Source organism: Diuraphis noxia, unplaced genomic scaffold (assembly GCF_037042655.1).
Source record: "Diuraphis noxia isolate RWA-SAM2 unplaced genomic scaffold, SU_Dnox_SAM2 contig0001, whole genome shotgun sequence".
Lineage (NCBI taxonomy): Eukaryota > Metazoa > Arthropoda > Insecta > Hemiptera > Aphididae > Diuraphis > Diuraphis noxia.
In genome coordinates this window covers 83,687,235-83,712,510 of record NW_028301711.1, presented here as the reverse complement: position 1 = coordinate 83,712,510, position 25,276 = coordinate 83,687,235, and the positions used below count along the sequence as shown (strand labels likewise).

The 25,276-nt window shown below is 26.7% G+C and overlaps 2 protein-coding genes across 2 annotated transcripts in view; one reads left to right on the top strand and one right to left on the bottom strand.

Moving 5' to 3' along the window:
* Positions 1-2,317: 2,317 nt before the first annotated feature.
* Positions 2,318-25,276, bottom strand: part of LOC107170554 (uncharacterized) — a 45,456-nt gene continuing 22,497 nt past the window's right edge. The window contains exons 7-17 of the mRNA XM_015520705.2: positions 20,064-20,109; positions 19,916-19,995; positions 14,171-14,216; positions 14,023-14,102; positions 9,818-9,863; positions 9,670-9,749; positions 7,286-7,426; positions 6,970-7,186; positions 6,580-6,764; positions 5,644-5,760; positions 2,318-2,541 (exon numbers count right to left, since the gene is read on the bottom strand). Of these exons, the coding sequence (XP_015376191.2) occupies positions 2,434-2,541; positions 5,644-5,760; positions 6,580-6,764; positions 6,970-7,186; positions 7,286-7,426; positions 9,670-9,749; positions 9,818-9,863; positions 14,023-14,102; positions 14,171-14,216; positions 19,916-19,995; positions 20,064-20,109 (1,146 nt within the window). The 3' untranslated portion in view covers positions 2,318-2,433. The remainder of the gene's footprint in view (positions 2,542-5,643; positions 5,761-6,579; positions 6,765-6,969; positions 7,187-7,285; positions 7,427-9,669; positions 9,750-9,817; positions 9,864-14,022; positions 14,103-14,170; positions 14,217-19,915; positions 19,996-20,063; positions 20,110-25,276) is intronic.
* On the top strand, positions 22,175-25,056 carry LOC149062139 (uncharacterized). Its single transcript, XM_089221533.1, has 8 exons — positions 22,175-22,325; positions 22,610-22,740; positions 22,838-22,960; positions 23,156-23,365; positions 23,725-23,896; positions 23,991-24,175; positions 24,335-24,500; positions 24,575-25,056. Exons 1-8 carry the CDS (start codon positions 22,175-22,177, stop codon positions 25,054-25,056), a joined length of 1,620 nt encoding a protein of 539 aa, XP_089077659.1.

Genomic DNA, 25,276 nt, shown 5'->3' with positions numbered 1-25,276 from the left:
TTTTTTCAAAATCAACAATTGGAAAAAATTTGGAAAATAAAACATTGAATGTGCCCGAAGACGTTCCTTTAGTTGCGAATGGAGTACCACAGCCATACGTCATGGTCGGTGATGAAGCATTTCCTCTCAAACGATATTTACTTCGTCACTATAGTAGGTGCCATTTAGGAGAAAATGAACCAAATAAAATTTTCAATTACAGGCTATCTAGAGGTAGAAGAGTGGTGGAAAATGCGTTTGGAATACTGGCAGCACGTTGGAGATGTTTTCGAAGATCATTAGAGGTTCAACCAGAATTGGCTGAAAAAATCGTATTAGCAGCCTGTTGTCTCCATAATATGTTATGTGCAGATAATATACATCCTGATGCAGATCATCAAATGAAGATTTGGGCATGCAAAATATAAGTGGTATAAGAAGAAATTGTACGCGGGAAGCATTTGACATCTGAGAAAATTTTAAAAACTATTTTAACTCCGCCGCTGATAGTGTACCTTGGCAACTAAATTATGTTTGTAGGGGTCGACTTCAAGCTGATAATGACTAATAAAATTATATATTTTTATTTTTAATAATTTAAATACTTAATTAATTTAATAATAAAATATAATTCATATTACTACATTACACAGTGTTATTATTTTGTAATATAATACATTTAAAAATTATACAACATTTTAAACCATGTTATTGAATAATTTTATTTAAATTTATTAGGTATATGAATTATTATTTATATGAAAAATATTTCTTGTGAACACTGACCGTTTTTTGAATAACGATGAGCATTGATTAAATATACATTATATATTTAATCAATACGATGAGTAAATCAATAAGCAACAGTTATAATGTCGTCGTTAATAAATACATACCAAAATACTTAATAATACTTAGTACTTACCAAATTTAAGGAATATATTTCATTATTTAATAATAATATATATTTATAAATTCATCGAAACATTACAACCTAGATAAAAAATGATGGTTTGGACAATAGACCTATTAACTTTAGGTCTACGGTCCGGACTAACCGAGGTAAAAATAGACATTTTAACCATGTTCGGCTATGAGATCAGTGTCAAATACATGTCATTTTTATTATAAAATACCATATGTTATGCAAAATTCAATCATTCTTCAAAATCATTAAAGTATAAAACATGCAAATAACTTAACAAATGCAATTTAACTTATAAAATATAAGTGTGTGTTCCTGGCATTTGCAATTTATTCCCTTCCGATTTCTTCCCAAGCTTCCTGTCGGATATTTTGGTCCCTATAGCTAGTCAATTTACAATTGTATAAACCTTCGTGAACTTTAAATTGTTAAATTCATTTTTCAACCATGTTTTATAAAAAAGTTCATAAATTGGTTTTAAACGGCAAGCAACAATTTCACCAAATTGAAATAAAATGTTATGTCACGTAATATTAAATCCGAGAAACAATAGAAAAATAAAAACGTGATATCACGTGAGGTTCAATGAAATATTACAATATTACGTGAGTGGGGGTTAATGTGTTTCTAATATATTAAAACAGTATGCATTAATAGGTTTCAATATTATTTGTGTGACGTGACGTGATAATAGTGTCTCCACCATTAAACTTATTAAAATGAGATATACTTCTTCGATTTTTACTGCAAAAATTTTTCATAGGATTCTCCTTTTTGACATCTTATTTATAATATTAATATACATATAAATTGTAATTAAAAATGTATCGACCTTCAATATTGGTCGATGTTGTCCCTAACTTGAATTTCCTAAATCCAAAGATCAGATTTTGAATACACACATAATTAAGGCATGAAAATAGGAAGAGCATCCTTAAAAAAAATGGCTATGTCTATTATATATTTAAATATCTATACCAAAAAAATTGGCCCAAAATACAATTTAACTAGTGATATAATTTATTCATTCAAGTTTTAATTTAATTAATAATTTTTAAGTCCACCAAACATTGTTTTTCAAGGTAAAAATATATTATAATTGCCCTATATATTAACTCCCATTTAAACTTAAAAGAGAAATAATAGAATATTTTAGATAAATCAATTGTAATAACCAAAAACCAAAATCTACAATTCAAATTACTTGGTTTAGATTATTTGGAATAATTTTAAATATTAAATCTAGTCTCTTGTACAACTAGTGTTAACAACACATAACATAAAACTTTTGGACTCTTAGCCATTGATATATTATTATGTTGACTACAAAAATGTACAAATTATGTATCATGTTCAATATTTTTCTTATAAATATGCTATATTTAAAACTCGGGTTAAGAATTGTACATTAAATGAGAGACACATTAATATTATTTTATTTGAGTTTATCTGTAATATTCCCTTCATAAGTTTTACTTGTTGCTAAGCATAAATACACTAAAAAAATACATATAACAATTAAATTAGTATTAGTATGAACTTTTTGAGTTATGAGGATATATTTTAAATACATGTTGAGCGATACTTCTTTCTGTAAATGTTGCATAAAACATATCATCGGGTGTCCACCAATTATTCTGAAAAAAAAAAAGCAATTTACAAAAATAATTAAGAATATATTAGTATATATAATATACTATAATATACTAGTATATATTATATTAGTATTTAGTGATGAACTGATAAGTATTAGAATACAATTAAAGGGAATGTTGTATATTATACACATAACAAAATTATAAAATATTAAAATAGCGGTAACATACGATGCAGAGTCAATCAAACCGAGTCATCAAAATTACAACGACTACATAAACATAAGGCGACGTCTGCGACGGGAGCGGGGTTATAGAGTCATTTCACTTATTGTCGTAGTTAACGACCAGTATTTTACGTTTCTTTTTATTATTTTTTTTTTGATATATTTTATTGTATTTATTTTATTTCTTTTAACCAAGTGTTATTTGTTTTTCTTTACTCCTATTTTTGAGTTTTATTACTTGTGCATAAGGAGACGTTTGTGGTGAATATCACTTTTGGAAAAGGTAGTAAGACACTGTGGTACTTTCTTTCTTTTCCAGTACTCGTTATTGTTGGTAAATCGAGAAAGAGTAAGACATTACCTATGTTAGAGATATCTCAACCACGAACGTCCAGTACTCGTAGTCGGTCGTATCCCGTTTCGCCACCGAATTAATCTCAATTTGCCTCCAACACACTTCACCGTTAAATTCTCTGATTATTTTAATTTTAAAATATGATGGTAATTTTGTGATTTGTAAAGCGATAAAATACAGATACTGTAAAATATTTATCATTTGAAACGATCTTAGTACTAAACTATTTGAATTCTTAAGTTATCGATTGATAAATCTCCGATAATTATATAAATAAAATAGAATGAATTCAGAATTGTGTGTATTTTGAATTGTTATAACATTATTAGACGATTTAGTCGATATATTTGGAACCACTAGAATAATACAGAATACAGATAAGTGAACAGTTGTTCACGAACGATTTAGAAGGTTGGCATTATGCATTAAATAAAGCAGCAATTTGAAATCATCGCAGTATAGGTATTTGAATTTATAGTTATATTACGAAAATAACTTTCCAAAATTGAGGATGACATGAAACTTCTCAACCATGGAAAATAAGTTAAAAGAATTCTCAATTAATACATTAATACATCAAGCTCGAATAAAGAATTTGCTATCTTAAGAAGTGAGTTACAAGTGATCCTCCACAGGTAAAATGGATTGATTATTTGGACATTTGTTATTGACACAACAAATAATTTTAATTATTAAAAAAAAAAACATTTTTATAATTTTATTATTATTACGTATAATTTTTTTTATTCATGATTAATGATGTAATAATCTAACCTTATATAAATACATAAATATAATTAATTAGTTTAGAATTTGTAACTTAAGGGTTATATTAAGTAATTTAATCGAAAAACAAATAAATTAAAAATTAAAAATTCGGCAAGATGGAACGGCAATAAATTAAATTCGACGAAATGGTACGGAGGTGAAATGAAACGACGGCAAAATGAAAGTTGACTTCGAGGTCAGTTGTTCGAAGGTAAAGTAACCTTAGAGTTGTATAGTGTAAATCCTGTTGGACCTATTTAATTATCCTTTTGTACAGTACTCGTTAATGTGGTCACTAGAAGGAGAACTTAAATCAACTCCTACAGAAGGTATCAATTATTTACTCGTTTGAAGGTATAGGAATCAGAACCCGAAATATATCTGTTATATACGTTAAGGATTTGCGTGGCGTATACGACAGAACAAATAGGTAATTTGATTGAAACAAGGGATCATTATTTTATAAGTTAGATATTAAATTAAAATAATATTTAGTTTTCTGTTTTATAAATCATATACTATGTAGCAAAACATCGAAAGTAGTTATTTCTAAATTATTATTTTGCTTCTATTGGTATTTCAAAACTCTAGTTTAGTGTACATTAATTGTTCGGGATGCCAAAGCTTGTAACTTACAGGCCATTTAGGCCCTTTACTGTCAATACTAAATTCTTCCATTCTTCTTTATTATACGCATGGTTCATGTCTTCATTTAAATCTGCTCTAAGCTCCTTCATTTCTCTTTTGACTATATCTAACCAACGTTGCTTTGGTCTACTACGCGGTAGTTTTTTGTTTAAATTATTTACAAGCACCGCCTTGACAATACTGTTGTCAGCTCTCCAGGCGTGGCCTGCCCACTCCAATCTTGTACCTTTTACAAATTGTGTTATACTTCCTTTCCCAAATAGCTGTATTATCTGTTCATTGGACCGTCTCTTCTAAATTTGGGTGTCAGGATTATACACGGGACCATACATTATGTACTGAATAGGTTAAATTATAAACAATATAATATAGCCTATACAAATACTTCTTTAACGTTAATTATGTAAACCTTATTATGGTCATAATATTTAATTTTGTATTTGTCATTTTTTTTGCATATTGCTATTACAAATGTATTTGTAATTATAACAGTATTATGTTATATACATTTTATACCAAATAAATTCTAATTTCTATGATAATATAATCTATTTTGTTAATGCATTAAATTTACTTATCCACATTAATAGCTATTAATCATTACTTATAATGCATAATGAGAATATTCTTAGAATACCGATTATACCTATTATAAGTTACCTAAGTAACTATTATCAAACATTTATAATTTACAAATATATAATATGTATACAGGGTGTAACAGAAACCTGACCAAAAAAATATCGAATTTTAAAAAAATTCTAAAAAAACTACTTGACTTCGATTAATCCTTTTACCATCAAAATTGTTCTTATAATCAGATTCCCATCCAAATAGGTTATTTTGAATTTAAACAAAAACTTTTTCATTAAATTTAAATTTTTTATTTTCAGTATTAAAAATATTAATTTGAACAAAACTTATTCCAATAGTCAGTTCTATCTATGTATGACTATTTTAATCTATTGCATCTATACAAATACATCAATTAGATTTAGACATCTTATAGATTTAAGATGTTTAATTGTTTTTGTTACTAAACAATTTGATAAAGGTTTAGACACACAGCTAACAACATAACATAATAATTATAAGATTAATATATTTTTAAAGATCAAGAATATTACATAAATTTAAGTTACTTACCTCTATGACACCATGTGTGGCTAATTCAATAATAATTTGTTCTCGCATGCTTGTATTAGCTAGTTTTCTCGATAAAAATTTTATTGTAGTTCCAACCAAAGATACAGGACACAAATACTAAAACAGAAAAATTATTGTTATACTCATGGGTCCCCATACAAAATGTTTAGTGGGGCTCATTTTTTTAAAAATAAATAAGAAAAGACACACACACACATATATATATATATATATATATATATATATATATATATATATATATATATATAGTTAATGAGAGAAAATCATTTTTATTTGTAAATTTAAAATTTTACAAATAATTACTAGAAATGTATTATTAATGAAACCCTAATAATGAATTTTAAATCTCAAAAAGGTATAATTATAGCCATGACATATAATTGAAAATGACAACAAAAACATTTATGATTTCTAAATAAAAAATTGTTACAAATATGTAAAAACTATAATTTAATATGTTTTAATGAGATAAAATTAAGTCTATAACTCAATAAAATAGATTTATTTGAAAAGATTACACCACTAATACATTTTGATTTAATAAAATAATTTTAATATACAACATAACCTAAATAAAATAACAATAACAAATAAAATCATATTTTTTTTCCAATCGTTTGATAACACTTCTGAGATAATTTAGAAATTCAGTTTTTTAACTCATAAAAATATAAACACAAAACATTTAAAAAAAAATATTTGGTCACTAATCAGAATTATTAAGTAGTTATTAATTTTAATAACTTAAAATTTTATTTTAATCTTAAGATAATTGTCTAAATAATTATAAATATTTAATTTTCTTAAACAAATTTGTCATTTAAAATTAATTCTCATACATTAATTAATAAAACTTGTTTTAATTAATAGAAAAATAAAATGATTATTTGTCTAATTTGAAATGATTATACTTACTTCTCCGACTATGCTATATGGTTTAACTATTGGTACCGGCGGGATATTAAACTGTCTTGGAGAATTGAATGTTGGTTTTTCAATATATTTTGGTATAAATTGAGGACTATTTTTTCCAAATTGAAAATTCATCAGTTCATTCTTATTCTTTGTGAATGATGCACTATGAGTAACATTGTCATTTTCTGTAATTGATTTTTGAAACAATGAATTAATTTAAATTATTATATTATATGAACATTTTTATTACAAAACAGAATTAAAATTTTAATAAGTTACATGGGTAACGATGAATACATAATTAGTAATACTAGGGAAATTATTTCCATTTATCTAGTACATAACATAAAATCACATTTTTATAATAAACTACACAATGACAAAACATACCTTTTATTTCATTTGTCAGTTTCTTGAAGTTGTTAGAATTACCTCTATTAGATTGTGAATTAATATTCCTTGGTGGGAAAAGGGCTGGACTATTATTAATAGAAGCTGATAGTAATGAACTATTTCCCTGATATTGGTTTTTAAATGATTGTTGAAAAACATTATTTCTTGGCGTTAAATCTTTGCGGTACCATGGGTTTGGCTTTCTAAATGTATTCTAAAATTATATGTTAAATTAAAAGTAAATACAATATCGGATAAATAACATAGCAATAATAATTTTAATGGAAACAGTAATTAATGCATCAAAACTTACCTTGTATTTATTGTTGTTATTAGAAACCGGTAGTAACAAATTATTTCCCAGATATTGATTTTTAAATGTTTGTTGAAAAGCATTGTTTCTTTGCTTTGAATCTTTGCGGTACCATGTGTTTGGCTTCCTAAATGTATTCTTCTAAAATTATATGTAAATAAAATAACAGAAATACAGCACGATAATAATAATAATTTAATGAAAAATGATAACCAACATCAAAACTAACCTTATAATAATTGTTTATGAACATTTTTACTATTATTTTTTTTTAAATGTATTAACCATATAATCTTTTATTATTTTATAGCTCATTATTTTAAAATATTATTGTTATTTATATACAAATATATTGTGAATTGTACATTTGTCCGTATTAATAAATAAATAAATAAAAATTATATTTGTAATTACCCTTGGTAAATCAGAAAAAGTAGTATATAATATAGGTAGAAAATTATCAATATCTCCAGTCTTAAAATCTGATAAAAGAGGCAAACATACCCATCAACCATATTAAGTTCCCAGGAAATTTGATAGATTGAATAATGAAACATATTTAAATATTCCCATTAGTTGACTATCACTACACAAGACAGAATTCACAAAAGCAATACTTAGAATCAGATCTTTCAATTGAAAAAATGTATTACTTTTATGTAGAATGGGCAAAAGAACAAACAGTACCATTACTCCAAATCTCAATCTGAGACAATCTGATGTTTTTAACAAATCATTCAATCTGTTTTTTTAAACCAAAAAGATACTTGTGTGACCAATGTAAAGAAATTAAGATAGCTAGCTCAAAAGAAAAATAATTATTAAAGTTAATGATAAACATTTAAAAGAAAATTACAAGAGATACAAAACGAACAATTTATGAACTAGAGCAATGTGCTGCAGTTAGGTATTGATTTACAAAAAGTCCTTACTACTACTCAAAGTGAAGAAAATTATTTTTATTATGAAAGAAAATTGTCAGTATATAATTTCATAATATATGGTGTAGGTAAAAAAACTGGGTTATAGCTACATATGGAATGAGTTTGGGGCAAAGAGGTTCCAATGAAATAGGGATATGTTTAGTTAAGTTCATGAAGTGCATGATCTAAGAATAATAATTTTGTTTCTACTCGGATAATTGTGGTGGTCAAAACCAAAATAGATTTATATTTGCTTTGTAGAAATATGAAGCCTTTACCTTTAATGTTCAAATCACAAATAGGTTTTTAGAATAAGCACTTACCTAAAATGAGATTGACAGGCATGTAGGGTGAATTGAAAATGCCCAAGAAGGTAAATCAATATATGTTACTGTTCAATGAGTAACATTAATCAGATGTATAAGCCAGAAAACCGTACAGTTTTTGAAGGAACAGACAAGGAATTTATAGATTTCAAACCCCTAGTGGATGATAAACAATATAACTAAAAAACAGCTGGTGATAGTAGTATCATCAAAAAGAATAACATTAGTAAAATGTTTACTTTAAAAATCAATTTGAACTCAAACTAAAATATGATTTAAGTGCTTCAGAAATCATCAGAATGAATATAACATCATTGATTTTATAATATTAAAGTATAATACATTATAATATTTTATAGTATATCATAAAATCAATGATAACACTTAAAAAAAAAAAACAAAGTGGAAGACATCAGCATCACTGTAAAGCTATAAAAGCCTATGAACAATAATTACCTATTGGAAAACCTAAAATCATAAATTTATTATAATTTTTTTTTTTTATCAACATACATTGACTTAGCATGACTTTAATAAATCACTTCAATTAAAATAACATAATATTTTTTTAGTTATTGTATCATATTGGGTATGTTAATTGACTGATTTTTTAGTAATCCGTTATAAAAGTTTTTTGTACTACACCCAAAATATTTTTAGATGTATAAGATATTAAGATGTATATTATAATTATATTTTTTTCAACAGACACCAGTGAAAAAGGTTGTAAGTATAGACACTACTTTATTTTTCCAAGAAGCATTTCTTAAAATTCCATTTTAAAAGCCAAAAAAAGTAATTGAAATTATTCATCAATGAAATAATTGAATAAATTAAAGTATTATTTTCTATTTTTTTTTTAGGAAAATTTGTATGTTGATTATCATTTTTCAGTAAATAATAATAGTTGCTATTTAATTGCAAATGGTTAAATTTTAAATAATATTTGAAAATTTAATGAAATAGCATGAAAACAAGAAATTTTGTATCTATTATATATTGATTGGGAGTTTCATAAAATACAATTTTAAGCATGAGTAATGTATCATGAAGTAAAAAGTTTTATCAAGTACTTTAAAAATTATGTATTATGTATTTAAAATCGTTACATTTTCAAACACAGCTAAAAACTTACTTTATTATTGTCAGCTTTTAATGAGAAAGAAAAATTTTCCAATTCATTATCTGAAAATGAGATATCACTGGTATCAGCACCTAAAAGTATCAGTTAAACAATATTAAATATAGTAGTTCAAGAGCAAGATAATTAAGATTAATTTTACCAGTTGAAATAGCTTCAGAAATATGTTGTCCGTTAATTGATTTTTCCTATAAATTTACAATAAATAAATAAATAAATTAATTTGATCTGAAAGAAATATTTAATTTAGAAATAATTACAAAACAAAATTTCTAAAAATATGTTTTACAAGCATATGTACAATGTACTTTTATCTAAGTATTCAGATATTTTCAGATTATAAAAAAGTCTACTCTTTGTATGGTTACTTATTATAATTATATAACATTCATGAATGAATGTTGGTTTTAGGATAAATAAAAATACCTAAGCCACTATAAATAATTAGAAAATAACATTTCCGCATTAATTATTGGTTGATTTGACTTAATTTTTAGTACATATTGTTAAAAGGACACTACACACATATTTGTTGTCTCAGTCTTACAAGTGCGTAACACGGCAAATTTACGCTTAGCAGATCACGCTTAATTCCATTAGTTTAAAATTTTGAGTAAATTCACCTATTATGAAATTTGATGGTAAGAACATTATCAGTGTTTTTTTACGATTACTTAATTTTTAAGTGAGTTATGAGCATTTTTAATTTACTATTTTTTATATACACATAACTTTTGCTACAAAACCGAAATATCATAAAAATCCCACATACAAACACAGATAATGTTCTTAATATTAAGTTGCATAATAGATCAATTCACTCTAACGAAACCAAACGTTATTTGCTAAACTTAAATTTGCTATGTTATGCACTTATAAGACGGAGACAACAAATGGATGTATAGCGTCCTCTTAAATTATTGTCATAATGTATTCAAATATTCAGGGCCGGCGTTATGGGGGGGGGGGGGCAAAACGGGGCATTTGACCAGGGCTTCGTGCTTTCAAGGGCTTCGCGCTTAAAAGTTAAAATGTACACTGAAAAATATGTTGTGTGGAAATCTTGTAATAAAACAAAATAACAATATATTATTACATTAAATTAGTATACACCAACGTTGATCGGTATGGCACGCCGCACACGGTATAGAAGACCTGGATTCTTAGAAAGATTATCGCATTTCATAAATGTAATTAGTCATTACCTGGTATCGCGAGCAGCTGTCATATAGTGATTCGTGAGTCGTAACTGCGTCTGCAGATTACATAATGTGCCGCCTATACGATGATTACGACGATACCTAACTGCTATATATAAACGATTTAATATACCTATTATGAGAACTTTAGTGCTAACGAATAACGACAAGCCGAAAATTTTCAATTATTTTTCGACTGTCGCCCAAGCTGTTTGAAGAGTTTGAAAATTACAATTTATTTCTCCAGGTAATAATTGTTAAAATATTGAAATATTTAATATAATTTATAGTCAAATACTTAGTTTAACAATTTTAAATTCTTTCTGAGCGTGTACCTACACTCAAAATATCTGTGTCTTGACCTGTGTGTTGTATAAAAATATCGTAATTTATCAATATATATTGTTATATAATTTTCATTTTTTAATTTGTTATTATAAAACAGAAAAAACTAATAACATAATATGAGTAGTCGGCAGCAAGATAAGTATCGTAAATTTGATTCTGGCCACCAAAAACGAGAAAAAAAACTAAAACTTAAGAAAAGTCTAGAAAAGCAACGTGGTGCTGATAATACTTTAGATCCAAAAACGAAAAGCGAAGCTCAGTCTTTAGATACAAATGAACTAGAAAGTTATGAATTTATCCTAAGTTTGATAATTTGGTATGAAATATTAGTCGAAGTAAATACTGTAAGCAAAACTTTATAGAATATTAATATTCATTTGGACAAATGTAGTAACCTTTTAAATGGTCTTCTAGAAATTTTAAAATCATTTTGAGAAAATGGTTTTTAATCTTCAAAAATTAAAGCTAATGAAATAGCAGATATCTTGAATATTGACAAAACATTTAAAAAGAAGTGTCTTAGAAAGATAAAAAAACAATTTGACTATGAAACTTCAGATGATATAAATGATGATCCAGAAAACAATTTTCGAACATTTTATTTTAATGTAATTACCGATGGAGCTATATCTTCATTTAGTGAACGATTTAATCAATTTCAAATTTATAACAACAATTTCAGTTTTTTACACAATATTGGCGAACTTTCAAAAATAACTAATGACGACCTAATGAAGAATTGTTTAGATTTGCAAAATTATTTAAGTGATGGAAATTTATATGATATTGCTTCTGAATTGTATGAATAATTACTAATTTTTCGTCATATAATGAAAGAAGATTATACATCTATAGGAGCACTCAGTTTTTAAAAACAATGCCTGGTGCTTATAATGCTTTTCCTAACATAGTAAGTTCACTCTGAATTTTGTTAACCATACCGATAACCGCGGCGTCGGCAGAAAGGAGTTTCTCAAAGCTCAAAATAATCAAAAATTACCTCAGAAACGCAATGTCTCAAAACCGATTGACTGAATTGGCTACGATTGCAATAGAACACGAAACAACAGATACATTAGATTTAAAAAAAGTATCTAATAGAATTGTTTGCGTCCAAAAAGTCAGGGAAAAATGTTTAAATATTCAAATATCAATTTTATTTATTTTTTGTTTAAATTTATTATTATATTAAAATATGTAATATAGATAATACCTAACGAATAATTACCACATTTTTAAATTTATAGTAATATAATAACTTTTGATAAAATTACAGATCATTTGTATACGTTAATAAATATTTTGTAAGTCGTTTTTATATAAAATGTAAATTGACAAGTGTAATACGTTTAAAAATAGTCATTAAACAGTTGAAAATTGATATTCGCTATTTCGCTAATGTATTTTTTATATCCAATGAATATCAAAGGAGTAACTAGGGTCAACATTTTGGAAGAGCTTAACTTTGTAATATATTAAATTAAATTTAAAAAAAGGCGGGTAAGTCGTGGATGTCACTCTGCTGTACAGTAGGTTACAAGTGGGTTACTGTGATGGATGGAATTAAATTTGAATCCAATTATATTATATCATTGAATACAAAAAACGATTCTGAGCGAAGGCGGTTTATCTGTCTAGGATATATTATAGATTATTAAAAATTTTCAAATCTTAGATTTAAAAAGAACAATTTTTATGAAATTCTAGTTTAAAATAATTTGCGAATATTCGAGATTTTAACATATTGTGCCAACATATTTCTTTTATTTTTCATCTACAATTGCAAAAATATGTTAGGAGCTTTGTATTAAATTTTCAAGTCTTAGATATAAAAGGAAAATGTTTTATGAATTTTCGTGATTTTTACGTATGTTGTCAAAATTCAAACTTTGAATGCACGTAAAAAAAATTGTAACTATGAATTTATTTAATTTTTCAACTGCTATTGTTAAAATGTGGTAGAAGCCTTGTATTAAATTTTTAAGCTTTTCTACCCAACAAATAATTTTTTTATCGATATTTATAGAAAAAAAAAACTAAAAAAGTTGAAAAATTAAAATGTCAGTAAACAGCTCAAAACAAATCTTAATATTTTGAAAATTTTATCAAATGCAGAAAATGCGTATATAAACATTCAGTGAAAATTTCAAGTATCTGCGGTCATTTGTTTTAGACTTTTAGAGTTACACCAAAATAAGAAAATCGCTAAATGTGAAATCCAGTGGAAATCCAATGTTAAAAAAATTTAAATTTCAAATGCTCATAAAAATTTAATTTGAATTTCCGGTGGACTTTTTATTTGTGGTAAAGATTGACAAACTTGTAAGGAATCTTGTATTAAATTTTCAAATCTTAGATTTAAAAACGAAATTTTTTATGAATTTCTAGCTTAAAATAATTTGTGAATTTTCGTGATTTTTACAAAATATGTTGTCAAAATTCAAACTTTGAATGCTAATAAAAAAAAATGTTGACTATGTATTTATTTTATTTTTCAACTGCTATTGTAAAAAAATTTTAGGAGCCTTGTATTAAATTTTCAAATCATGCGATATAAAAGGAAAATTTTTTATGAATTTCTAGCTTAAAATAATTTGCGCATTTTCGTGATTTTCACGTGTTGTAAAAATTAAAATTTGATTGCTTGTAAAAAACTATTGTGAATATGTATTTCTTTTATTTTTCACCTGCTATTGCAAAAATATGTTAGGGTTATGATAAGTTTTATCAAGTATTTTATAAAAATTATATATTATGTACTTAAAATCACTAAATTTTCAAACACACATTAAAAACTTACTTTAATATTGTCAGCTTTTAATGAGAAAGGAAAGTTTTCCAATCCATTATCTGAATATAAGATGTTACTTGTATCAGCACCTAAAAGTGTCAGTTAAACAATATTAAATATAGTAGTTTAAGATCAAGATAATTAAGATTAATTTTACCAGTTGAAATAGCTTCAGAGGTATGTTGTCCGTAAATTGATTTTCCCTATAAATAAACAATAAAAAAATTTTAAAAAATTAATTTTATCTAAAAGAAATATTTGAATTGAAAATAATTACAAAAAAAATTGCAAAAAGTATGTTCTATTAACAATGTACAATGTACTTTTATCTAAGTATTCAGATTGTAAAAAAAAAACTACTCTTTGTATGGTTATTTATTATAGTTATATTATATTCTTAGCCCTGATCGTACACAGAATATAGTGAATCCTGAAAACGATTCACCTGCTACGACGTCAATACAAAGCCAACAAACTAACAATGGAACACTCACAATCATGCTATTAAACTCAAATAAATCCAATTAAACCATACAACCAACACCTAAAAAACCTAAACGTGTAAATTCTATAGAACAAATTGTAAATAAGCTGGATGAATTACTAACACCTGCCAAATCTACTTTCAATCAAATACCGAATCTAAAAATAACCTTCTCCCAGCTCAAATATATTATAGAAAACACGTTCAATAATCCTATCAGCACACTCAAACAATTCAATATTTCACCGATGGAGATGATCGAAATTATTGGCACCATTCATGCGAAAATAAATAACCTCAGTATTAAAAAGAGGCTTATGAGACTAAACAAAGCATTAGTCAACATTAACCCTCCAGAGGACCCATCTTCACTGCAGCAATTATTAATACCTAAAAAGATAATAAAAAATTAAAAAAAGATGAACTTGAACTAAATATACAAGATCATAATCTAAATATAATATCCTTCCAAGAATCAAACTTCAAAGACAATTACATAGCTCCCCTCAAAAATTATAAAGGTTACAGAAAAAACCGTCTAGAAGCAGGTAGAGCTAGTGGTGGTACGTTTATCCTATTTATAAGATTTTATATCAAACCAAACCATCCACAGTGAACTAGAAGTCTTGGCAGTACAAATCGAAATGAAAGAAAAATTCACAATATGCAACATATATATATATATATATATATATAACATCTCCCCAACCAAAAAAATGTCAGCCCTATGGATATAGATCACATTATGCAACAACTTCCCACACCTTTCATCCTTCTAGGCGACTTTAATGCTCACATGAGGATCCACTAAAACAGACCTCAGAGGTAAAAAAATTGAAAAACTACTTGACAAAGATAACATCACGATACTTAACGACTCAACCCCTACACACACTAATTTAGCAAACGGAAACTTTTCATGTATTGATCTGAGTGTCTATTCATCCTCCCTAGCTCATAAAATCGAATGGAAAGTATTAACCGGCATATTCAGTAGTGATCATATTCCAATAAAAATAACTTTCACCCTTAGGACCGGCGGATCAAATAAAAACAAAAGTCAAAGATGGAACCTTCAAAACCCAAACTAGATCCTTTTCGGTGAAATAGTTGATGAAGAAGTTACCAAACTATCCACCACTAACCAACTAAACATTAATGAAATGGTCAGAACATTCACAACAATATTAACCTTTACAGCGGAAAAAACTATTTGAAGCCACACAAATCAAACCTACAGACCAAAAGTTCCTTGGTGGAATTATGCGATTAAAGAGGCCATACAATTTTTTTAAAAATGTACTGAACACATAAAAAAAAACAAATCTCACAAAAACTTTATTCAACTTAAAAAACTAAGAGCCACATTTATGTTCTTAATCAAGAATAGTAAAAAGGAATCATGGGAAAAACTCGCAAGTACCATCAATAAAAATACACACCCATCGCTTATCTGGAATAAGATCACTTAAATCAAGACCAGGAAATCCACGTAACTCATGAGTTGGGAACAACATCCGAATCAGATAAGGTTGCCCAAAAAATCAGCACTTCCACGAAAACTTCAGCGATAAGATTTACAAACAACAATTTCTTGAAGGCATAAAAATGACAGTAGAAAATATATCCATACAATCTTGATGTAAATCTTCTTTATCCAGACCAAATAAGCTTAAACGAACCTTTCTCCATAAAGGAAAGAGAAATACCACTTGTAAAATGTAGAAGTAAAAGCCCCAGACCTGACGGAATACCATACTGCTTCATTCACAACCTAGGTAACACCGCCAAAAACCACCTACTATAAATATATAATACGATATGGCGAATAGGAACTCTTCCAAGTAAGTGGGAAAGTGGCATAATTATTCCAATCATTAAACCTGGAAAAACACTCCATCGACAGCTACAGACCAATAACTTTGTTAAACACTATGGCAAAAATAATGGAAATAATTTTAAACACAAGACTCAATTGGTTCCTTGAAAAAAAACAAAATTATAAATTAAGAACAAAATGGTTTCCGTCAATCAAGATCCACAATCGATAACCTACACATAATTAAATCAGAAATCGACATACCTTTCGAAAACAAACAAACACTAGATATGGTAAGCCTTGACATATCTAAAGCCTACGACTCAGTATGGAGGCACAGAGTGCTCATCATGGTTTGAAATCATAGGGGGCAATTCATATCATTATGGCAGTGGTAGAAGCTCTAGAAAAAAATGTGGAGGACTTTGTTATTAATAGGACATAAATTCAACGTTGTCGACAGATTTTGCGTAAGGAGAGAGCGAGTATAATAAAAGATAAATTTCAAGAAAGTGATCTTAAAGCTGTTGTATTACACTGGGACGGCAAGCTTCTTCCTAATTTGGTTGGAAAAGATATTATTGATAGGCTAGCCATTGTAATTTCAAGTGGTGATACAGAAAAAATTTTAAGTATTCCAGTTTTACAAAAAGCAACGGCAAATAAACAGGCAGAAGTTATTTACAAAACTTTAATTGAATGGAATATACAAAATTTGGTTAAAGCTCTGTCGTTTGATACAACTGCAGTTAATAGTGGTCGATTGGGTGGTACTTGTGTATTATTAGAAAGGCTTTTAGGAAAAAAATTATTTTATTTGCTATGCAGACATCATATTTATGAAATAATTTTACGAAGCGTTTTTGAAGAAAAATTAAATAAACCATCAGCTAAAGAAGTATCTATTTTCAATAGATTTCAGCTCTCGTGGAATAAAATAAACAAGGACAATTTTTCTCCAGGTATTTCGGACAAACAAATTAAAGAAATTATTAATCCACATTCAACAAGAGTCTTAGAGTTTGTAAAAGAACATTTGAAAATTGTACAACCTCGAAACGATTACAAGGAGTTACTCGAGTTAACAATGATTTTTCTTGGCGCTAAACCAAATAATACGACTTTTTTCCATACTCCCGGTGCAACTCACCATGCAAGATGGATGGCAAAAGCTATTTATTCTCTTAAAATATACATGTTTCGTAATGAATTTGAATAAGTAGTTTTGAAAAAAACGGACTTCGTGATATTTGTATATTTGTAGTTACAATTTATATTGAAGCATGGTTTAAGGCACCTACTGCTGCAGCCGCACCATATCAAGATTTACTTTTTATACAAAACTTGTACAACTATAGTTCAATTGATAATAATATATCTAGAGTAGCAATGAATAAATTTCGAAATCATTTGTGGTATCTAACACCCGAAGCAGTTGCATTGGCATTTTTCGATAAAAGTATTTCTATTGAATCAAAAAAAAAAATGATCGTTAAACTAAATTATAAAACAGATTCAAACGAGAATATCAAACGATTAAATTTAAAAGAATCAGAAATTTCAGAATTTGTGAAAAATGAAATAGAGTTCTTCGGTCTCAAGTGAAACTTTAGATTTTTTCAAAATATTTAACTTGGATACAGAATTTCTTTTAAATGACCCAGCAGATTGGAGTGAAAACTTATCTTTTCAAAATGCATTGCAAATGGTTTCTAAACTGAAAACTGTCAATGATACGGCCGAGAGGGGAATAAAATTGATTGAAGACTACAATTCAATACTCGCCACCAATGAGGAACAAAAACAGTTTGTGTTACAAGTTGTCCAGACTGCAAAAAGGAAACATTAAAAAAAAAATTGTGACAAAGCATATAAGTAATTATTTTTAAACATTATAATAGACAACTTAGTTTTAAAAATGTTCTACATTTGTAATTTTAATGAATTGTTTGGCTTACATAAATATAAAACAATAAAAAATGGTTTAGCCAGATATGTTTAGTTTTTACTTATTTTTTGCTTAAAATTGTAACTGTTCCAGTAATAAATTTTGTTATAATGAAAAAGTGACATTTTTGAAATCGTCATAAAATGTAGGGTAAACTTCACTACTTATATCAATTAATATTTTATGTTCTTTGGTTGAAAAAAAAAATATAACCTAATGTCAGTGATTTTTGTAAGAAATTACAAAACTACTGAACTTCAAGTTCCCGGGGGCACGGCTAAAAACTGAACAATTGATTTCAAAGTTTGCAGTTAATATTAAATTGGGCATTTACAAAAAACAGGTGGGTGCCACAAAAAAAATTTAAATATTTATTTTTAAGGGCCACCCTAAGGTACTTCCTATAGGCTATAACTATTTAAATAATTAATTTTTTGGATTTTTATCATTAAATGGCTCATCTACACACCAGTGTAGCGTTAAAAAAAATTGTGAAAATCGGCCCGGTAGAACTACAGGATATAATTGTTGTGAGAAATCTCGCCTCACGTTCTAATAATATAATAGACACTAAGTGACTCTTAGCAGCCTTGCTGACATATATAACCTGGTAAATCCAACAGACATATCCATGCTCAATCTAGAAAAAACCTACGAAGCACGTCAAAAATGAATAACGATTTCCTTTCTTTGGTTACGCGGACACTGTGGTAATCGCAGTTTAGTTGTCATAAATAAAATAAAATTCCACTATAAAAATAGTTAAAATTGTAATCGTATTATAGCAGTTTACTAAACAAAAATTATTTCACACAGGTACTCGGGATATCCATCAGGACGACGTACGATATTATTAAATTATTATTTATAAACAGATAAGGTAAATTAAGTATTAATTTGGCGCTATTTTTTTTATTTCCAGTAGTTATAAGTGAACATTTCGTTTAAAATTATGCAAAAAATCAAATGTCGACTTCTATAACTTGTCAGATTTGTAAATAGAAAAAACTTTTTATACAAAAACATTTAAAAAATAAATAAATAATCTATCCGACTATGTAGGAAAAAAGTAGTGTTTCCATTTAAAAATTTGAAAATCATAAATATATGTGTATTTAAGTACTATCTTTCATTCAGTGAAAACCCTATTTCAATACAAGGCCATCGTTCTGAAATATTTAGTGGTATCTCTTAGCGTGATCACACTAATATAAAAGCGTGTATTTAATATATTAGTCATTGATGTAGTACCTACCTAATATACTTAGATAATAATAAAAATAAATAATTTTGGTAAAAATGTTTGGACTTACTAACACTGATTGTTTATCCTAAGATTTACCAAATCTCGTTTTTTAAAGTCCGAGCTACAAAAATCATTCAGGGTTTGACAAAAAAATGTTGTATATCCTAGGTTTTAACAACAGTAGTCGGTGAAACATAGGATTTACCAGTAAATCCTAGGTTTAACCGGTATTCATACCTAACCTAACAAATATATATATTATATATTGATAAGGGGTTTCATAAATTATAATTTTAAGCATAAAGAATGTATGATAAAGTTATCAAGTTTTATCAAATACTTTAAAAAAATTATGTATTATGTATTTAAAACCACTATATTTTCAAACACACGCTAAAAACTTACTTCATTATTGTCAGCATTTAATGAGAAAGAAAAATTGTCCAATTCATTATATGAATATAAGATGTCATTTGTATCAGCACCTAAGATTATCAGTTAAAATATATTAAATATAGAAGTTCAAGAGCAAGATAATTAAGATTAATTTTACCAGTTGAAATAGCTTCAGAAGTATTTTGTCCGTAAATTGATTTTTCCTGTAAATAAACAATAAAAAAATATTTAATTTTAAAATAACTACAAAAAAAAATGGTAAAAAATATGTTTTACAAACATTGTACAATACACTTTTATCAAAGTATTCAGATATTTTCAGATTATAAAAAAAACTACTCTTTGTACGTTTATATGATTTCCCTTTTATGATTAAATTAATACGATAAGATAAAATATACGACACCCAGACAAATCGCCGCCACTGACTCATCACCATCGTCGTCTCTACTCGTTAGACAATAGTAAATAATATTTTACTTTTTTAATATTTCATTATGAGTTCAAGAATCGGACATTTTTATCGTAATATTATTTCTGACGGACAAACGTGTGAAGTATTCAAAAAGCAAACAGTTGCTACTTCAAAATGAATAAAATCATTTAACGTGCAATAAAGTGAAAGATGGCGTCAGCTGTGGCGGATATCTTAAAGAAACTACTAGAACAAGTAAAAAGAAAAGTTCTGGTGGATCATTTAAAAGAACAATTACATTAAGATGCACGAAAAAAGTGTGTCAAACTTTTCAATAAATAGGTACGTAATGGCAATCGGTTTTTTTTCATACACTGATCTCAATGGTAGATGTAACAGCAAGTTAAAATCAATGGAAATTATGGATTTGTTGTGGTTTTGGGTCTACCTTAACCATGTTCAAACAACAGTACTTTGGCAGGACGAAGCAGCCATACTGTTGTTGATTGATACAGTTTGAATAGAGATGTCGCAGTCAATTGTTTTTTAAAACGTCAGAAAATGGGTGGACAAGGTTGTTGTGGAAATCGGCGTATCACTTTTTCAAGAAAAAAGAAAATTTAATCGTGGACGTTAGGTTAGTTTGTTATATTCTGATCAAAGAACAGGAAATGAAAAAAATGAGGAACCACTAAACAATAACGTAACTGAATAATCAGCAGAAGAAAATAGAACCAATCAACGAAATTATGGTTCACGAGTACAAGGACCGTGGATATTTGGTCTATGTTGGCACCACAATGACCTTCTGAAGCACCGATATTTATAGTTCAAAAACGTGATATAGAAACACTTTTACCAATTAATCAAAGAGAAGCTGAAAAGGGAACGAGAATTCAGTGACCAGAGGAAGGTATACGCTACACTAAATGAACACACACTCAGAAAAAAGATAGTTTTAATTTTTATGAATTCGTTTCATAGATTTGTGGTTTTGTTACTTTCTTCAAAAATATTATAATTTTCTTTAAAACAATGATAAAGTCATCAGCTTAAGAATACTTTTTTTAATTCAATGAAAAAATGTTTTCATTAAATTTATTCATTTTCATTAATTGTAATACTTATTTTCCTTTAAAATTAAGAAAGACTATGATTTAAATTTCAACCTCATTGTCTTAGAAATAATCTTTTATCTATAGAAATAATGAAAACTGTATCTTAATTATTATGAATTATAAACTTAAATTTAATGGCAAATAATATTACTATATTTAGTTTTCATAATAAAATCGTCTATAATATTACATTAATTGTATTCCTTTCGTCTTTAAATCAACAACATTTTTTCTTAGAAATAATGTTTTTATATTTCAAAATGTATGATCTATAAATAGTATTGTTTTTATGATAATTATAATCATTTTGTTGAAATATTATTTATGGAGTATCTTTTATCAATTTAACAACTTCAATTTAGATTTGAATTCATGGAAGATTCCATAAATTTAATAATAATTTTCATTAATAGTTGTATTAAATACTATTTATAAATATAACGGGATAAGAAGTTTCTATTCTGTGGGTTATATCGTAATGCCATTGTAATATGTGGTAATTCCGTCAAATCGTGAAATCAATCGCACATTAGCGCATTATTCTATATGATTCGTGCATCACAATACGGTATTTAAGATTTCCGATATTAAAATTATAAAAATTGTCCTGTGTATTATATTATTTTTATATGGTTGTTATTTCAACCCTTGTGTAAAGTCTTGTGAGTGTTCGCGAGTGTTTATTTGAGACAAATTAAACGTTTATTACCTATTGTGTTACAATTTAAATTAAGAATGGATGCTACTGTTACTCATGATATTATAATGAATGCTGACATTTCATTTTCCGAAGATATGTTTGGTTCACCAATTCATAATGGGTGTGAAGAACTATTTGGAATATTACAAGAGTTGAAAGGAGAGTGTTTTTACCAATTATTTAAAGGTAGGTAGATTATTTCAATTATTTTTAACTTTTAATATACCTCTATACGTAGATGTATAATGTAGTTAAAGAATATGCTATTTTATATAGATAAATATCTATTATATTTTATTATGTATTATATTTATTGACATAATGTAGGCGTCTTCATGTGATAATAAATTACAATTGACTACTATATACAATGTATGTAACAAAAAATAAATACCTTTTGCAATACGTATATTGAGTACCTATTAAATACCTAGCAACTACCAAGTAAAATTTTTTTTTATAATTTGTAGAATGTAGTATAACTTTGGAAGGTTTGAAATTAATGAATGGTAGACATTTAGTTGCTCTGTGCCCAAAAGAAAAATTAGGCCAAAGAATAATCTTTGAACATAATTTGATCAAATGGCAATCACAATTCAATGTTAGTACACATTTTAATTACCTACTATATTTTATTAACAAATTTTAAGTATTGAAATTGAAATTTTTAATTAATTTAATATGTATTATTTATTAAGGAGCCTGTCAATTCAAACAACACATGTATCAATACTAATTCTTCTGATAATGAATATACTAATTCGGATAGTTCTATTTCTACAGAAAGTGATCATGGCTCCACTATAAACTGTGAGATTAATGTAAGATAATTTATATTGGTTATAATTGAGTAATGAACCATGCAGTATACTATAAACTATAAAGTTCACTTCAATTGGATTCAATCTGATTTTTTTTCTGTGAATCAATTTGTATTATATTACACTTGCATAACTTGCATTGTTAGGTCATACAAAATTCTTAGTTAATAACTAATTTTCATAATTTCTATATAGTTTAATTTAGAAGACTTATTGACTAGCTCTGGAAAAGGAGATATGGTATTACAATATTTCTCAAAAAATCACAGATTAAATGATCAGTGTCGCAAAAATATTACAGATATTGTTATTGAATATTTACTTCAAAAAAAAATTCATGCAAGTCCCAAACTTCTGGAAAAAATAGCTGTGAATATAGTTAGTTATTTTACAACTGAAGTAAAGGTTTGTACCACATGGAAATCAAATATTTGTTAGGTATAATATCTTTATTTAGGTACCTATTTAAAAATAATTATTGAATTATTTATTATAATTTTGACCATATTATTATATTCTAACAGTATAAAGTTGCAATTTTCTATGAATATCTTTGATAATAACTAAAATTTTAATAAAATACAATCAATATGCATTTGATTGTACTTTTAAATAATATAATTATATTAAATCTGTGATACCTACTATTAAATTTAATACACAATATAGTTATTCTGTACTGGCTTTTTGTGAGACACCTAATTTATTGTATTGTCTGAGTATGAATACAAATTTAATTATATTTCATGATTTACTATATACAGGAAACATATTTTATGCCGGTGCCTAAAAAAAAGCCAAAAGGATCTTTGTACCAAAAGTATCACAATACTGTTTCCAAGTTACGCCGAAGTGATCTTTGGGTTGATTCAAAAAAAACTTTCACACACATTCCAAAACAAAGTTCTGAACAAGAACACCTACAGCCAACTTATGGTAAATATTTAAAATTTAAAATAAATAATTATTAGAAGTTTTGGTTTAAAATTTTAATATAAGTTATAATTTACAACTTGTTTATTCATTTTAGATTTGAATACAATTAAAAGCATCCAAAAATGGCTTCAGTTTAATGTAGAACCTTTAGATGACATTTTACTTAAGTGGAAAGAAACTGCTAATTTTCGTAAACAATTTCTTGCTTTGAACAGTACTACTATTGTTGATATTCTTGAAAATTGGCCAATGTATAAACAATCTTTTGGACATCAGTTGGTAAATATATTATAATAAACAAATTTTTATAATAATATATGGTCTTATACCGTATGACCTATAATTGTTTGGTATAAAATACAATGTTTACCTAAAGAATGAATTTAATAATTTATATTTAAATACGGGTTTATGAATGTTTTTAAATTTTTATTTCAGATTGATATTGATTTTGAATATTTACATCCAGGAAAAGGTGGATTGCTGTTTAATAAATGGGACTGTTTTGTGGAAAAAATTATACCATTAATGAAAAGTAAAATAAAAGATGCAAACAGCAGAGATTTATTGGAACAATTAGAAAATATTTGTGATGCTAATCAAGGTATTAAATATTGAAGCTAAATGAGTTTGTATTTGTTATTATTTTTTAGTTATTGCATAATATTTAAATTACAGATATAAGGAATGTAATCATATTTGATTTAATGAACTCATTATTGGTTCCAACATCCAAAACATGTCACATAGACAAAATTAGTAATAAGAAAAGAATTGTGAAGACTTCTATTGCTGATGGCCGTAAAACATTTTTGCTTCAAGTTGCATGTATGAATGATCTTCATTCTCAAATACAAATTGAAATTGATAATTGCTACACAAATAGACAATCTTTGCAGCCATTAATTTGTGTTGTGGGAATAAGTGGTGTTGAGGCAACTAAAGAATATTTTGTTTATTATCTTGATACATTCTATAAGTTTTCTAATATTGTAAAAGCAGTTGATATATGTTTTAAAATTTTTCACACTTTTAATTTACAATACCCTATGCAATGTATATTAGTGTGGACATTTTTTCAAAGGTATATGTATGACATAGAACATGATACTGATGTTAAAAATCCATCGCTCGAACTACTAATTTCTGATCTTAAATAATATTTTTTCAAAGTTATTAAATTACTATGTATTTAACCTGTTTTATTTGTAAGAACAAATTTTCAAATTTAGATCCATATATATCCCATTTAAAATTATATCATTCCTTGACATCTTCAAGTATTTATAAATGTGGTATTACTCATTGCACTCAAACTTTTTCATCATTTAGGTCATTTTCCAAGCATGTTAAAAAAGAATTTAAACATACACCCATAGA